The sequence below is a fragment of the Microtus ochrogaster genome, chromosome 24 (assembly GCF_000317375.1).
Source record: "Microtus ochrogaster isolate Prairie Vole_2 chromosome 24, MicOch1.0, whole genome shotgun sequence".
NCBI classification, from domain to species: Eukaryota; Metazoa; Chordata; class Mammalia; order Rodentia; family Cricetidae; genus Microtus; species Microtus ochrogaster.
The window spans coordinates 31222974-31241809 of NC_022024.1; the positions used below are offsets into that span (position 1 = coordinate 31222974).

Here is an 18836-nt window from a genome sequence, read left to right on the forward strand (position 1 = left end):
ACAAAACAGCAGCCTACATAATGGGAAAAAAATCTTCAACAACCCCACATAAGACAGAGATCTTATCTCCAAAATATACAAAGAACTCAAGAAATTGGTCATCAAAAGAACAAATAAATAGTCCAGTAAAAAAAAAATGGAGTACAGACCTCAACAGAGAACTCTCAACAGAGAAATATAGAATGGCTGAAAGACACTTAAGAAAATGCTCAACATCCTTAGTCATCAGAGAAATGCAAATCAAAACAACTCTGAGATTCCATCTTATACCTGTAAGAATAGCCAAGATGTTGGAGAGGTTGTGGCGTAAAGGGAACACTCCTGTATTGCTGGTGGGAGAGCAAATTGGTACAGATTCTTTGGATATCGGTATGGCGATTTCTCAGAAAATTAGAAACAACCTTCTTCAAGACCCATCAATACCACTTTTGGTTTTATACCCAAAGGATGCTCAATCGTGGCACAAAGACATGTGTTCAATTATCTTCATAGCAACATTGTTTGTCATAAGCAGAACCTGGAAACAACATAAATGCCCCTCGACCAAAGAATTGATAAGGAAAATGTGGTACATTTACACAATGGAGTACTAGACAGTAGAAAAAATAATGACATATTGAAATTTGCGGGCAAATAGATGGATCTAGAAAACATCATATTGAGTGAGGTAACCCAGACCCAGAAAGACAAATATCACATGTACTCATTCATAAGCGGCTTTTAGACATAAAGCAAAGAAAACCATCCCACAAATAACAATCCCAGAGAACCTAGACAACAACGAGGACCCTAAGAGAGATATACATAGATCTAATCTACATAAGAAGTAGAAAAAGACAAGATCTCCTGAGTAAATGGGAGCATGGGGACCTTGGGGGAAGGGTGAAAGGGGTAGGGGAGAGGCAGGGAGGGGAGCAGAGAAAAATGTATAGTTCAATAAAATCAATTTAAAAAAAGAAGTCTGTGGTTTAACTGGAGCTGCCAATAGAAGATTTTATGAAGAAAATCATGGCAATTCCTTATGCCTTCTGAGGATAAACTAGGCATCTCCAAACCTTGAAGAAACAGGGAGTATATGTACAAACACTAAAACTGTACCAGAGGAGCAGATGCCTGGAGACCAGAAGTCTTGTTTCAACAATGTTTGGTTTTACCTGGCATCCCTAGTATCTCTTTTCCATCTCTCCCAGCCTCCAATTCTCACTCTCCTATTTGGTCCCACCTCTAGGCCATGTTCCTGCCTATCTCCTGCTTCAGTACCTTTCCTGTCTTGACCTGTCCTATCCCCCTCCTCTCCTCTCTTCTTCCTCCTCGTCTGTCTCCTCCTCTTCCTTCTTCTATTTATTTATTGGGCGAAGGGAGGATATGTGCTGGGGTAGCTGAGAGGTGATCGGAAGGCAGCTTGAGGGAGCCACTTCTCTCCTTCCACCATGCCCAGTGCTGAGTACTTTCATCTGGAGCCATCTCATCAATCCTGCCCTCCACCGCTTTCTGTGGCTGGTTTCTTTGTCTGCAAACAATGAGTTCCATGACTCATTCTGCCAAGATATAGTCACCTGCATGATCAAATGGTCATCTCTAGGTCTCCTACCTGTACCTGGGTTTCTTTTTTGGACCTCCATGATATGACTTTGATAAAACCAGGGCATTTCTTCCTTAAGCTGGAAGAGCAGAAGTGCAGGGAAGTCAGCCTCCTCCTGAAAATGCAGAGCCTGGGTGGCTGTGTCATTTTCCAGGATGTAGTCACTGGATCAGGATGAGTGGGTAACCCATGGGAGCCTTTTTCATGCCCTGGAGAAGGATTTGCACTGGGGTTTTTGGATTTGTATACTCACACAGGTTGACATTTCTGTGACTTTCTGGAGAACCATTTCCTAGACGAGGAAGTGAAATCCATAGAAAACATTGGCAAGCACCTACTCAGCCATCACAGACTGGTGTGCCTCCAGAATTCAACAATATTCACTTTCATATACCATTTATCAAATCATCATCAACATCATCATCACCATCATCACCATCATCAACATCACCACCATCATCACCATCATCACCATCATCATCATCATCACCATCATCATCATCATCACCATCATCATCATCACCATCACCATCACCACCGCCATCATCACCATCATCATCATCACCATCATCATCATCATCACCATCATCACCATCACCACCATCATCACTATTAAAATTAGATCCTTTGCTAACCCTCCCAGTGACTGCCAATGTCAGTCTGCTGCCCATACTTCAATTCTGTTCTATCTACAGAATCAACATTGAGATGAAAAGGTGAAGGTGGACGTGGATAAAAACGTGAAGACCCTTACACTAGGACACGGGTCAAAGAATGTGTTGCTGTGATCAACACTGGGTTATGGATAAAGTCTGTCTTAAAATTGTTCTGTAAATTAAAATTGTGACATAAAAATGAAACATAAGCAAGCTAATGAATCCTTTTATTGAAGCTACTCACACCCACTTGAATTCAAATCTGATAAAAATACTTGATTATGTGTTCATTAACAGAATTCAAATATCAAATAGCTATCAAGTTATTAGCACAGATAACTGTAGAATTTCATTCAAATATGAATGTTTTTCTCTTGTGTATCTGTATCTCCCTCCTCTGTTTGTCATTACACTTTTTTTTTTCCAAGACAGGGTTTCTCTGTTTCTCTGTTGCTTTGCAGTCTGTTCTGGAAGTCGAACCAGACCAGGCTGTAGACCAGGCTGGCCCCGAACAAACAGAGAACAGTTTGGAGTGTTGGAACTAAAGGTGTGCACCACCACCACAGTTTAACAATAAATAAAAATAATGCACATTCTCTGAAAAAATTTCAGAACTTTTAGAAGAAAAAGGCAAAAAAATCAAAATCATTGGCAATCTTACCAAGAGGTAGAAACTGTCAATGCTTTTGCATATATCCTTGTTGGGCTATGACTGTTGAAATTAGACCATGTATTTTCAAATTACTTTCACTTTGACCTCTTATTTTGCTAATAGTACAATGCCTAGATACTAACACACCCCTTCAGTATAAATGGATGCCACCTGTCAGGCTATTATTTTTAAATTGTCTATATAGACTACTTGCAACTGTCCATTGTAGATGAGCAAGAGGTTTTTCTATTAAATATCAAAGCGTTCCTCAAGGCATGCACACACACACACACGTGCATGTGCATGCACACACGTACACACACACCACACACTCATTCATGCACACAAGCAAGTACACATGCACACACACACTTTTGCAATCTTCATTTTCATAGATTATTTTGTCAAAATCTCATGTTTCCTTATCTCCCCTTTGTTTTCCCTTCTTAAAACCTTCAGGGTTAGTCTGGTGTCTGTTTTCATCCTAGCCTCTCCTTTCATGGAATCCCATATGGGTAGCTAGACAGATAATATATTTTGAAAACATGAATTTATGCTACATTCATTACTATCTTTTCAAGATAAATATAACATCAAGTAACATATGTTGAAAAGAATGGACTTTTATTCATGCCTTGATTTTTTTTTTCTTTCAAAAGACTAAAATGGAAAAGAGAAATTAAGGACGGGAGATGTCATCTCTTAAGATTGACTATATACTAGAAAAGCAACCACTTTACTTTTCATTGGAACTTCTAAACTGTCAGAACAGTATTGCTTCTTGTCCTTTATCTAAGATCAAGACCCAACAGAATGAGCTTTGAGGGGTCTGAAGCAGCAGTTCGGTCAAAGAAGTGCTTGACATGCAAGTGCAAGGACCTGAGTTTGACACTTAATACCCATACCCCCGCTCCAAAAAAAAGCAGAGTGTGGTGTGTGACGGTGTGTGCATCTAATCTCAGCTCTCTGGAGGGGAAAACAGGCAGATCTGAGTGCTTGTGGGCCCACTGCCTTGCCTCCCAGATGAGTCCCACTCTAGAGAGAGCCTGTCTCAAAATCTAAATTAAAACAAACAAACAGTAACAAATCATGGGTGGTGCCTGAGGACTAGTACGTGAGGTTGTCCTCTGTTCTCCACGTGCACCTAAGTCACGTACACACACACACGCACACTCACACTCACACACACACACCAGCATGAACACGAACAAGTGTGCTCATGTGCACACACATGCATACACAATAGTAACAAATAATAACACCGACTGTTATAGTGAAAGAGTATATTCTCTCTTTATATTTTATAACACCGACTGTTCTCTTTATGTTTTATGCACATTAGTGTTTTGCCATGGGTGTCAGGTCCCCTGAAACTGAAGTCATAGACAAGTTATGAGCAGCCATGTGGGTGCTGGGAATTGAACCCAAGTCCTCTGGAAGAGCAGTCAGTTCTCTTAACCATTGAGCCATCTCTCCAGCCCCTATATTCCCTCTTAAAAAATAGGCTTATCATCCTAGGAAATATGTAAGCAGGGGTTGGCTGATACTGATTTAGTTCTGATCAGAGATGCTCCGGGAAATATTCCAGTACAGGTGGCTGATGGCACACGTTCAACCTTCCAGGTCTCTTCTGGAGGACTTAATATTTCGTTGAACTGTAGCAACGTATACTCATTGTTTTATTTATTAACAACTGACACATTATAAAAAGTGCAGGCCACAGAACATTATCAACTCTTCCACACTTATGGAATGTCTAATCCCACCTTTGGCCATCATATGCAATTTCAAAATGAGAGGAAGAAAGCCACACCCTAACACTCAAAACATCTATGTACAAGTTACTTTACTTTTAAAGAACTACTGGGGATGTATGGCACTAATTCTGGTGTCTGCTGTGCCAAGCACAATTAGGCTTAGGAAACAAGACGTCTTGATTAGCGACTACTAACTCAAATTCTTACCTCAATATTCTGTTATTAAGTGATTCCTTTGGTTTAACCCCTCCCAAACTACATGACTAAATCATTCAGTGAAGTGTTACATAAAATAACAATAAAAATAAATCTCCGGGTTTGGATAAAATAGTGTGCTTGTCTGCTAATGTATTCCACTACCCACCTTCCCCAGTTGGTTTTATTAAAAATAGTGCTGTAAAGAGAAATAAAATCAAAAATAAAACATGCTGGTGGCAGAGCATTTCACAGAGAGGCTTTTATGCTCAGTTAACGGTTCATGGGGAAGCGAACATTCCTGGAGGCAAAGAAAACTCTTCCTCTGAAAAGGAGCGACTCCCAGATCATCAGCTGAGCTCTCAGGCATTATCAGCTGTGGGTGTGGGCACTCCCTTCCCAAGCAAGGGGCACAGTGAGGGCTGTGGCTCCCTGGCACATCTCGGCACTGGGCTTGTCCTCTGGGAGCGACTTGGGGCTCTGTAAAGCCTACCTTAGGGTGATGATTAGCCTTTACCAAGGAGTAAGTAAGTCATCTTTGCTGTCAGAACTATGCACTTTCCAATAAATGACCTAAAGTTCTTTTATCCCAAATACAGTGTACTCTGTGTGCAAATTCTTTACACCCTCATCTGAGCAATTTTCATTTGTAACTAAAACTTGGATGAATTTTTTCAGGAGATAAAATGCTAGTTTCTTCTTCCCAGATGCCACTTAACTTGTAGGATATAAAATGCATCCTTAAAATGTATTTTAAAGTTATTTTTATTTTATGTATATATTTTTCTATATTGTGTGTATGTACCATGTATCTGCCTGGTGTTTGGAGGTTGAAGGAAAATGCCAGATCCCTGGGATTGGAGTTGCAGCTGGTTAGGAGATGTCACGTGTTTCTGGGAACCAACTCCAGGTTCTCTGCAAAATCAGCCAGTGATCCCAACCACTGAGTCACCTCTATCCCAACCACTGAGTCACCTCTCGTCCCCCAAACATATTTATGGCTTAGTGGGTGGAGATGCTTCTCAAAAGGCTGGCTGAGTTGAGTTTGGTCCCTAGGAACCACAGGGAACTGAATATGATTTCAGCAAGTTGACCTCTGAACTGTATATGTACACATACCTACATGCAAACTCACACACAGATATACACACACAACACACATGCACACAGAGACACATACAAACCACACACAGCACACACACATATGCACATGTACATACACATATGCACATACATATGCACTTACACACACAAACACACACTAAATAAATAAACACGAAAATACAGCTTAATAAAATGCTATTTTCAGTCACAGAATTTCAACCTAACACCATCCATCCATCTATTAACCCATTGGCAGTCGGTTTATCTGAATGGAAATTATTTAGAGGTAGGAGGTACTTACAAGCTGCTTTGTATTGTAACGTCTAGTGCTTGGTTATTCTCTGTATTTGTTGTGTGACAACAGAAACACCCCCAAGAGGTGGCTGTCACTGCCACTTAAGTGGATATCAGTCTCATCAAGAGGACTATAACAGATCCTTGGAAAGTGTGAGAATTTTTTTTTTTTGGAGAAAAAATATTCTTCATGTTAACCATCTATCAATTATTACAATCGTAAACTGATGGCATGTCCGAGATGAGATGAGCAAATTGTCAGTACACCCAGAAGAAGCTGCAGACGACACAGCTCTATGAACAGTGGTCGGTTGCCAAACCCATACGCCAATTTAGGAAGAAAGTGCGAGAATTTAAAGAAGTAAAGCTTCCTTGTGACAAGGGCAATGACTCACTAATAAAGTCAAAGGACAGTTCCACATATAACCTGCTGGGAGGCTGCTTCCTTACACTCCAGCTACAATCGTCATGGGTCAGAAAGACAAGTCAGATTCTCCAAATGTCTTTCTGTGTGTGTGTGTGTGTGTGTGTGTGTGTGTGTGTGTGTGTGTGAGCGCGTGCTCTAACGAGAAAGGTAAGTCATGCATGCTTAGATAAGAAGACAAGAGGAGGGGCTGGAGAGATGGCTCAGAGGTTAAGAGCATTGCCTGCTCTTCCAAAGGTCCTGAGTTCAATTCCCAGCAACCACATGGTGGCTCACAACCATCTGTAATGAGGTCTGGTGCCCTCTTCTGGCCTTCAGGCATATACACAAGACAGTATTGTATGCATAATAAATAAATAAAAAAAAGAAGACAAGAGGATTTACATTTCGTTCATCACCTGCTACATTCTAGGCTACAGCAGAACAGCGTATAATCTCGTAGTAGTCTTATGAGGGGGCTGTTAAAAACCTGAATTGATAGGTGAGGAAGTTTATATCAAAGAGGCCACAACATCAGTCAGTTGAAAAGTTGGAATTTGAAGCCAGGGCAATCTAATTTCAAAACCCAGACTCAGCAAGAATACCACACTTGCAAGCCTAGCACGTACAGACACGATGATGCAGGACCCACTGTTTCATCACATGTCCAACAGCACCAAACAAGCGGGTGTGGAGGGCGCAAGGTGGTCAGTACCATTGCACCCTACTGCCAGGCCTCATCTGTCTGCATCTGAATCTGGCTTCAAGTGGGAAACCAGACAAGCCTGCGAAAATGCCATGCTTGTGCGTGCGAAGTAAGAACCTGAGGGCCGAGCGAGAATAAATTCAGTCAATTTCATTTGGTTTTATTTCTACCTCAGTCTCGGACAGCTGAGCTTGCTGGCTATGTTTCAAATGACTATATAATCAGCGAGGAGTTTGGCCCCTCAGAAACCTGGTTTCACTGAGCAGAACTATTGCCATGCGAGTCACACAGAGTTCCCAGCTGAGCCGTCTCAGATTTTAGGACTGATGATGAAATATCCAACTTTCTTCCTGGTCTGCAACTGTAAATATGTAAATACTTGATATTGGGGAGGGGGGCACTTAAAAGTGCTGAAGCAGACCTCGTGGGAGCAAGCATGGGGGTGTCTATGCTGCTCCCTCAAGCATCTCCACTACTTAGTTTATTCGTGAAATCACCCTCTGAGTTTTTAAGCAACTGATGTCACAAATGCTCACGACCTTTATTAATGTCCAGCACTGACACTTCACTGGCCTTCCCAAGCTAAATTATAAGGCCTGATAATCTATACTGTCGAATATAGTATTTCTTCTCACTCACTCAATCAATAGATATTTTCCTCTTTTCTTTGTCAGGGTTCTCTGGACATTTTAATTTTCCCTAAGGTAACTGGCCTTCTCTGGTTGTCTATGAGTTGTCTAGTGGATTTTTATTTCAGTTGAGAAACTATGACAGTTCCGGGGATTATAGAAAATTTAATGTTAAGATTATAAGACTAGTTAATATCATAAGATACTTTACAAAAGGCGTAGAGGTATTATTAGAATTGTTATTGTTATTATTTTCTATATTTATCACGTTAAACACAATCTTCCTCATGGTAGCTCAAGGTGAGAGCTAGAATTTAACACACATCTGCACGCATCTGGCACCATATGCTCCTGCCTATGACTCTACCCCAATCCTACATTAGTGTCTTCATTTTAAGTGCCCCAAGATCGAGCGGCTAGTAGACAGCAGTGATAGTCAGCAGTGTCTTTCTATCTGACTTTCATTTCACTATGTGATTCTCGCCCACACTCCTTACCCAAAACGTTATTTGTGGCATGACATCTTCATAGGGTGGCTAGCACTCCTCTAGAAAAAAAATCTGGATTTAGTGTGTGTGCAGGTGGGTGGGGGCAGCAGGCTGCTATAGCTGTGATTTATAACCAGCCTAAGGACCAGTTGGAATGTTACATGCTATGGCCAATCACTTAGCAGATAATTGGTGTGTAATTAAGAGGCAGAACTAATGCACCTGCAGAGCCAGGCTTTGTCAATAGTAATGACTCTCTGAGCGGTCTCCACTCTCCTTTCAATGCCGTTGCAGAAACTAGTAAATAAAGGTGGGGGTGGGACACCAAAAGTAGACACGGAAAGAAAACCGAGGGGACAGTCTGTGGATTGGTTTAATACTGAAATGTCGGGTTTGCTTCATCATTTTAAGGACGGTAAGATTGGAGCCCTTTTGTAATGTTTCAAATACGGCAATTGAGCATGTTGAAACAAGACATCAGACTTTTTAAAAATTTGGTGTGTGTGTGTGTGGCACATGGATGTGCTTTTGCTATGAAATTTACGCCTTTGCTATGCAAGGTATATTATTTCCACTCTTCCTGTTTAACACGGAAATGGTCATTATGCTATAGAACTACCTGTGGGGGCTCTAGACTCACCTTGTATCAAGGTTTAAAGTCATATGCATTTCTTGGTGCTTGCTCCCAATCTCCAAGGATACTGACTTAGGTATAGAGTGATCTAATATAGAATTTCAATCTCAGGCAGTAACACGATGGGGAAGGATCTGATGGGCAGAGGAAGTTTGTGGTTGAGCAGGAAGAGGGTCCCTACTCTCCCAACACAGTTAGCCACCCCACTCTCATCTTACCTGACATGCGACTAGGCTGCAGGCAAGCTGCACCACTGTTTCATCTGCACCACTGGTGTGGGAGGTCCTTCTGTCTATGTGCTGCTTTTATTGGTTAATAAATAGAGAAACTCCTTTGGCTTATAGCAAGGCAGAATTAGCTAGGCGGGGAAAACTAAACTGAATGCTGGGAGAAACAAGGCGGAATCTGTGAGAAGCCATGGAGGCGCTGGAGGAGAAAGACACAAGCTGCCAGCCAGAACTTTGCTGGTAGGCCTTGGTCGTGGTAAAATATAAAATAATAGAAATGGGTTAATCTAATATGTAAGAGCTTGCTTAAAATACACTAAAGTCAATGGCCAAGCAGTGTTTCAAATAATGTAGTTTCTGTGTGATTATTTCGGGAGTCTGGGTGGCCAGGAAATGATAAGCGGCCTCCTCCTACACACCACTGAGTGACAACCTGGCTTGCTTGGGGAGGAGCAATAACACCCCTCAATGGCTGCACAACATCCTGCAGCTCTGAGAGCTAAGCAGCACGTGATTTGTCAAAGCCCGTGGTTCTGCCAGTTCCCTGACAAGGCAGTGGCTCCTCTTAGCCAATCTGGGAATCACAGTAGGAGACTTGAAAATTATCCCAGTGCACTGGTAGCTTGTCTTTATTTAAATTTGTTCTCCATTGATTTGAACTATTAATTTTGAAATTTTTAAATATTTTATTAAAATACTTTGCATTTTGACGACGATGTTGTTTTGTACCCCCTAAAATCTTGTTTGCTAGGCAAGTTCCTTATTCAACTCACCTGAGGCTGTGCTCTGACAATGAAATCTAATTAATTTCTTTAAGTTTTTAAAGAAATCTTAAAGTTTTAAAGGCACAGATATCTGGTATTTGGCATCATCTATCAGTGGTAAGCAAAAAGTTGGCAAAAAAGCTTCAAATGGCCTTCTACTTTGAGTTGTAATTGTATAGAGGAAAACAAAAATATGACGTATTAAATAGTAATGGTAAATGAACTCCGCAAGAGGTACTCTCCTCGGCAGTAAGGGGTAGAAGAGGATGAAGGACATACAGTTTTTGCCAAATGGTGTTTAAGACATACAAGTTGTTAATTACGTTTGTCAGGATAAACGGGATATTTCACTAAGTGAAAAGCCACATATTAAATCATCAGATTTCACACCACTCTGAAGTGTTTTCTGCTGCATTCCACCTAAAGTTGAAGCTTCATTAATTAATATTTACTGACATAGTAAAACAGCAACATGGGAAACACTCTCAATTTGCCAAATCAATACACTCAGTGGATGTTTTTAGGCTGTTGGATCTGAGAACCAAAGGAAATAATTTACTGTTATTCATCTTAAAATGTGAAATTGTCTAAGGATTTTGATCACTTTCTGCCTATTTCTTAAGCAGACTGATTAACCATAGCACAGAAGACAGTTTTTTTTAACTTATGTTCTCACCATTCATTTCTTCAAGTTCACTGTTGACTGTTGTGATTCCAACATCAATAGAATTCATTATTTTGTCAATCTGTGAAAAGTAAAAACCATGTAAGTGGGTTGTTACCTATATTTGCATCATTGCGTTGAGAAACAACTGTGAAGTGCCACAAGCATATTATCTTGGTGTTACTACTCCAGCAAACTGAACTTCAGAGACCAATAGCCCAAGATTTAAAGGCAAGCAAACATCCTTTGATTTTCAAAAATATATAAATTATCAACTTGCCTATTTTTATGCATAGATAACTCATTAAGTTAGCAACTATGAATTCCTTAAATCCAAACAAAGAAGGGCTAAGGATGGGCTCACTGTCAAGGTTTACATCCTTCTTTTCCCAGAAGTCACGAGCACTCACTGGGGAAGGTGGGTTTCAGTTTGTGGACACGATTAAAGGAGTCAAGTTCTAACTAAATGATTTGAGCAACCACAAGCCAGTTGGTGGTATTAATTAAAGAATACAGTCATCAAAACAATTTAAGTCTGTAAGTTAAATGCTTTAAGCTTACCTCACAAGAAGGCATCCCAATCAAGATTTCTGGAGTTAAAATTTTAAAAATGGATATACTAATAAAAAAATATAAGTATATAAGTTTGGAATTTAGATCTCAAACTCTCAATGCTAGACATCGAAAACTGCCCCTTCCTCATATTAGCCACCTGAACAAAATGGAAAGTTTCAAAAGGACAATGGACATTAACTACTTAAGTGTTCTAGTTTGTTCACCGTGAAAAATATGCGGGGACATCAAGTGATTTTTTCCCCCCAAACAGACCAATTCAGAAAGTCATTATCAGAGTCAGGTCTAGTTCCGGTTCTCAGACTACCATAGTCACCTCATGTACTTCAAAGCTAAATCTTCCTGGCATATTCTCTTCAGAAACAAAAATGTGACCTATTAGAATGAACTATTGATGGAGACTTGGTCCATTCTTTAAAGAAATTCAAGAAACAGCAAGAAGCATTACTATTTTATGATGTGATTTCCCCCAGGGAAAAAAGAGATTGCATAGTTTTACAAAGGATCCTTTATTTTCTGAGTAATTCTGTCAGATTAAAGACTTTGTCTTTAAGTGGAGTCTGAAGTAGTGAGACTTGACCCCAAGATGCGTTTCTCTTTTAATGTGCCACCGGGAGCTGCAAACGGGAAATATTATATGATGTCTATCTGTAGCATGGTTCTTGAGAAAGAGTCAGGACTGCCAGCTTTCCCACTAAGGCTAGACTCATAAGGATCTGTTCTGAAGATATAAGAAGGAAGGCACGCTAAGAAAAAGTTTAGCAAGTAGCATAACAATATAGAGAAAAATAATTGTTTCTTCCAAAATAAGATTTTTTTTTTCAAACTGTTAGCCATAGTCAGTGCCTTGTGGGACATGATGGTAGCATTCTCCTGTACTTCATATCTACTTATTACTTCTGCTTGGTACCAATTTTTATGGAAACAAAGTGTCCCCCACGCGTGTGGAAATGTGCTCATTTTTCCACTTGCTGTGAAATTACTGTCTATTATCCGCAGAACCTTTCCCCTCCGGTTGGAGCTGATGAGTTCGTTACTCATCCCGTCCCCTCCCACTTCAGCTTCTGAAAGCTTTGAAAAACAGAACACCTTTCCTCCAAATCCCATTCAACTCTGAAGCCCGTACCAAGAGCAACGATAAAAGTTCGGCTTACTTCTTCCCATTCGGACGTGAACGAAGGCGTCCTTTCGGAATTATCTTTAGAACTGCGTTCAGCCGTGGACGACTCGCTCCAGTTAACCCTCGCTTTGTCCTTGGAAGGGTAGGCGATAAGATCAGAGTCGGACTTAGAGACATTTTTGGATAAGTGCATGTCGATCAGGGCTTTAGGCAGCGACCGTATTCTCCCCAGAGTACACGCTCTCTCCACAAAGCCCCCTGTGCTGGCACCCCACTGGTCACCGCTGCGGGATCCGCTCCGAGACGTTCTTGTTCCAACGATGGTATGGTTCTCGATTTGGTGGCTTCTTTTGTGGAAAATTGTTCTACTGACCACTTTGGGTTTAATCTTCTTTACCACCGTCTCTGACTTATTTTCTACTGCAGTTGGTTTGAAAGGCAGAGGGCTGCTTGCCAAACTGGCTTCATCTTGTCCATCTTCGCACGGATTTCTTTTCCCATACAGTTGGAAAGGGTTTTCAGGGGACTCACAGGCTGGAGAGGATCCGTGGAGAAGGCCTGCAAACTGCCCGGCATCATATTCTTTTGGCGGATCGTCGTCTTCCCGTTGAGAGAGGTCATCTGTAGAAAGAGGAGAAAGGCTGTCAGGGGCCTTGCTTGCAAAGGACTCTGAAAGCCATGAGACAGTGGCAATGCATTTACGGACTTTTATATACCCTGGCAGTTGATTTATTTACATGATTTCATATTTTTGCTTTAGGAAATGCCCATGATCCTATACTGCTACATATGAAGTGCACATGAACATGTGTCTGTAAGAGGAGCCTTATGTGTTTGAATTAAATGCCTCTGATGTACCTCAGGGTTCATTTTAAAGGCAGAAGCTGAGCAACACCATGACTAGAGATCCTTCTTGTCTCAAGGGTATATGTTTGGTATTAAATCAACAAAACTGGGTTTCTTGAAGTGGGACAACCATATCCCGGGCCTCACAGTTAGTGTTTATCATGCCGTAGGCCATCAGGCTGGCATTGTACAAACTGATAACTATCTTCACTTCTCTCGTCAATTACATTCAAAAGTAAAATCCTGGGAAATATATTCAGTAGAAATTTAAGACAAATAATCCTGAAAGTAGTACTTTAAGTATTAAGATAATAGTATTCCAATTTTATGAGTTAAACAGAAAGAGAATTTTCAGTCTCAGTCCAGGCGAGTGGCACGTCTGTACCATCACTCAGAGGCACGACCCTTCCACAGAAAGGACGCTGAGCTGTTCTCTGTCTTTCTCATCTGAAACCTCACACCTTCTGGTTCCTTTAGATCTTTGCATAAAAGAAATCAAAGAATGGTGATTTTTTTTTATTGCCTTAGAAATGTTTCTAAGATAAAACATGAAAACCTCTCTGTGATTTAAAACACATTATCTTCTTTCTTACAGCTTGATTTGTCCGATAAAGTGATATTGAGGAAAAACTTATCCACAGGAATTAGCAAAGGAAGACAGTTTACCTTGTTTTACAGAGATAATATTAATTCATAGAAATCGGTAAGTATTTGCCAAGATTGAAGCTATGTGATAGGCGAGAGCCTAGTCTTGTGAGGTCAGAAACATCCAAGGAGGGGCATACTGACAATACATTGATCGATAAGCTGATTGGCTGAGCCACACTTTGAAAAAGTTAATTATTATTACAAAACTCAATTCCCAAAGAGCTTATGAATTAACAAGTGACATTGAATGAGTATAGGTAACTCCTAGGCCCAGAATAGAGAGTTACTTTCCCCTTCTCTCATTTGACCCTCATAGCAACCTTGTGATTTAGTTAGTAACAATAAACATGATCTTTCTGGTAAAAACATCTATGGACAAAGTAACAAATTTTCCTACTTTTGAAACACTAGAAATCACAGTGAATTTCGGCTGACATTTGTTCAAGAGTTGGTACACACAGATCTCTTCTTGGTACTGCGCATAGGCCCTTGGCCTCCAGGCTTCTCTCTCCCCTGCAGCTGGTAAAAGACTGTTTCTTCTTGGCTCTGCATATATCCAAACCCCATGTTGGTTCATGTTAAAGTTTTCCCGAGGAGACCATATTTTCCTACCCAGACCTATCCCACCGCACCCCAGAATAGAAGAAAGAAAAGCGCCAGGAATTGAGATCCAACTATCCAAACAAGAAGCAATTTTTATCCGTCTACTTCTATGGTGACAGCCATATTGGTTGTAGCATAAAACCTTCATCCCTTCGCAAACGGTTATCCTGGCCTATGTCAACTGCATTTCCCATTCGTCTTGTAACAGATCATTCTTGGGGCAGAGGTCACAGCTGGGACAAGGCAACCAGGAATTCTTTAAGGACTAGTCTTTATTGATCCTTACGTCTACTTGTTAAGAAGTCAAAGCAAACATACAGCTTAGCTTGTTGAAGTTTCTGTGCTTAGTAGGGACTCCAGCATAGGCTGGCTAGAGTACACAATACCACTGAGACAAAAGAATAATTTAGCATTGGCTTACTAAGAAAATAATCAAGGGAGCTCTTAAAAGAAAGGGCCAATGGTTTTCTTCTTCATGACTAGTTTTGGAATGGGAAGAACAGTAGAGAGAGCAGAAATGTCTTGTTGGCTGTGTGTGCTTTTTCTCAGAGACAGGCTAATACTAGGAGGAAATAAGACCTGGCAACCTCTTCCTATTTATCTTCTCTTCCTTTTTCCTGGGAGACTTGGAGTCCCCACTGCACTTCCCTGCACCAGCAGGCTGCTCGGAGATGACAGTAATGGCAGGGAACGGTAAAAGGAAGAACTGTGGACGGAGGAAGTTTAAAATTACATTTCGAATGTCACTATAAAGGCTAAAGTGGTTTAGTTTGGAAAGAAAATTGAAGAGTGTCGAAAGACCCATTATCAGAAAAAGGTCTATAAGTCTTAGTCAAAAGGGTTTCTGACCATGTTAGTTATCCAGAATAATGAGAATTTAAGGGACACTATATTTAAAGTTTAAAGGATTTTGTGAGTGGTGGTTTAAGGTTACCGTCACCTCTGTTTTTTGACTAAAATGACTATAATTATATTCTCGAGTGATTCATATGGACCAATCTCTCCAGTCACAAGCAGACACTTCCTTAAATGAAAGGGAATTTAGTTCTCAGCTTGTAGGTTTAGCCAGTGAATAACAGTCCTTAGCTCACGACAGCTGAAAACACATTTGCCCAGAGTAGGGGAATAGTTCTTGCTTGTTTCAGGGGTCAAATTTTAAAGGTTACTCAAATCAAAGAAAAGAAGAAACTTATTTGAAACCTGAAATGACTGATGGAAATTTATCCATCCCTGGCTATAGCCACACCCCTCCCTATGCCACACCCCTCCCTATAGCTATACCTTTCCCCTGCTCACAGTCCAAGACACAGACTGTCCCTGGGGCCAAGGGCCCTGCATTAGCCGATAATAGAGCAGCAAACACTATGTGGGGTGTGGACAGTCTAAAAGGCCTTCTGCATTTAACTAGCTGCTCTTGGAATCTTGCCAACACACAGCTGAATTGCTAGAGGATGAAGGGACCCATCCAGTTCTTTTAAAATGCAGTGGTTTTGTTTTTTTTTTTTTTACCCCCTAAGGAATGCTGGAGTCAATACAGGAAAATGTTTATCATTGAAAAAAATAGACCATTACTAAAAATCTAAGAAGAGGGACATTTTCGGGGTGCCTTTTCCTGGCTTCTATAGGAAGAAACAAGTAGAGCCGAGAAAAAGAGGTTGAGATTGGCTAGCTGGGATCAGTTCAGCAGAGCAGAAGGGTGGTCTCCAGTTGTCTGGTGTCTGACCCTGGGTAACTAGAGCAACCTCAGACCTGTATGGCAAGCGATCATGGAGTAACAGTAAGTGCTGCCAGGTTGAGCTGAGGTGGCCCAAGGTGGAAGAAAACACCAGGATTCATGAGCTAAACGATGCCTATTATTTCAAGCCACCAAATTTGAGGTGGCTTAGTATGTTGTCATACACTCACATGAAATGCCAACTTTTCCAAGATCAATACATTCTTTAAAAAAGTCCTGCAGTGTTTCCATTTCCATATCCAAGACATTATGATATCGATAGTACATACCTAAAAGGGTTGGGACCACTGAGCGAAGTTACAGATCTTAGTCCATTGGGCTGCTCTAACAAAACCCTATGAATAGAACAGCCTACAAGTGACAAAGAGTGTTCATTACAGTTCTAGAGGCTGACAAGGCAAACGAAGACACCAGAAGGCTGTCTGATAAGAGTCCCCCACTTTCTACCTCATAGATGGCATCATCTAACTGTAACTTATAAGTTACATCATCTAACTGTGTCCTTACCTTATAAGAGGCAGAAGGGGGCTGATGAGAGCCTTTTATGGGACACTAATCCCACTCTTAAGGATGTGGGTCTCATGACTCTTCAGACTCCCAAGTCCCCTGCTCTTATTATCTTCACCTTGGGGGTGAGGGTGTTGACTTATGTATTTAGGAGGATACAAATATTCAGATCTCAGCAAGAAACAGAAAATTTCAGTTGTATATAACAAGAGAATATAGCATGTTTCTATTATTACAATAAACACATTTTAATCTAAAGGGGTCCCATGATTTATAAGGAATATTAATAAGCAATATTAACCAGTGGGTTTGTACATCAAATTAAGATTTGTTTTGACACGGTAACTATGTAAGATTTATTTACTTTATTTTTATTTAAACGCCTTTATAAGCACACTTTGGAGACTTTTGCATTCTGTTACTATTTCTTTTTTTGTGTGTAAAAACACATTTTTTTTTATTGATTTTATTGAGCTATACATTTTTCTCTGCTCCCTTCACTTCCTCTTCCCTCTCCTTCAACCATCTCTCCCATGGTCTCCATGCTCTTTAGATGAAACTTAGGCAAAGGATAGAGATCAAACTGTTTTAATAACTTGTCTTATTTGATTTCATACTTCTCTTTTAAGAAAGTAGGCTTCTCGTGCCAAGGTATAAAAGTAAATATGTGTGAATTCCAATCTGATAATAATTAGCACTTCAAAGAAAAGCCAAAGTCTGTCTAGTGGTAAGCAGAACAATCCCCTTCCCACGTCTGTCCCCGATTTTTATCACCTACATAGATATCTGAATAACAGTAAATTAAAAATTTCATGTTAGAATAAAAACCAATTATGGAAAAAAGTGGCTATTATTATAGAGCAAACTTTTGTCTATGAGGTTACTTCATTTCCCTTCAGAAAAAAATCTAATTTTTAGAGACTTTAGTGCTAATATTGGTATTTGTAGGAATGATTGATTGATTTCACAAATACATATAGAATACTTTCAGTGTGTTTGGTGGCACAATTTCTGTAGTGCCCAAGGCAAAATCACTCCTCCTGGCTATTACATTTCAGAAAAAGGCATAGCTATAGGCAAATAAGAAACAGTCTTGTTTTGGATGAAGTTATGGGGCTAAGATAACAAGGTAATGAGATAAGTATAAAGAGGTATGTTTAATCAGGTGGTGGCACACGCCTTTCATCCCAGCACTGGGGAGGCAGAGGCAGGTGGATCTCTGTGCATTCAAGGCCAGCTAGGTCTACAAGATCTAGTTCCAGAACAGGCTCCAAAGCTACAGAGAAACTCTGTTTTGTTTTGTCTCGAAAGAACAAAACAAAGCAAAACAAAAAACCAAAAAACAAAACAAACAAACGAACAAAAACAACGGAAAAAAACTCAAAGAATAAAGAGGTACATTAGAAGGTGAAAAGGGACTGTCTTTCTGAGGAGCTAACACTGTGCAGACACAGGGATCACTGACGAAGAATTGAACCTTTGGAATTTGGATGATGGTAGTGGACAAGGAGAACTGGTTAGTTTCAAAATCACTGGAGCAAGTAAATAACTGTAGTAAGCATAACAGAAGTCAGGTTTCTCTTTATTCAAGGGGGATTTTCCAAATATGGAGAATAATCCAGAAGTGTGATGTACTGGAATGAGAAAAGCCCTGTTTTCAAGACACAGAGAAAGACAGGCAGACAGATGTCAATATGCATTTGTATATTAAGTGTTTAGAGCAATTACCTAACCGCATCCATTGGGAGGACCTGAGAAATGGATATGGCAATAAGTAAAGGCCAGATTTGGATTTCTATCATATTTTCTCTTAGTTACAGGGATCAGTTGCAAAGAGACAAATTGAAAGGTGAGTCCAGCACGTCCTGTGCTACCAAGGAAGGAGCTTGACGCACGCTAACAGGGTGTGAACACTCCACCTGAATGGCTTCCCACTGGTTAAATTGAAGATAATTTGAGGAAACCATTAAATAATCACAGTAATGGATTACAGCCCATTTAATACAATGGGAAAAAAAAACCACAAGCTCATGAAAACATACACATTTT

At 40.4% G+C, this 18836-nt stretch overlaps 1 protein-coding gene across 9 annotated transcripts in view; it reads right to left on the reverse strand.

The window, feature by feature from the left end:
• The window catches only part of Anks1b (ankyrin repeat and sterile alpha motif domain containing 1B), a 760073-nt gene that overhangs the window by 412456 nt on the left and 328781 nt on the right, over positions 1-18836 (reverse strand). For all 9 annotated transcript variants that reach the window (XM_013350332.2, XM_013350331.2, XM_026784589.1 and 6 more), the window contains exons 11-12: positions 12483-13069; positions 10768-10837 (exon numbers count right to left, since the gene is read on the reverse strand). In XM_013350332.2, the coding sequence (XP_013205786.2) occupies positions 10768-10837; positions 12483-13069 (657 nt within the window). The remainder of the gene's footprint in view (positions 1-10767; positions 10838-12482; positions 13070-18836) is intronic.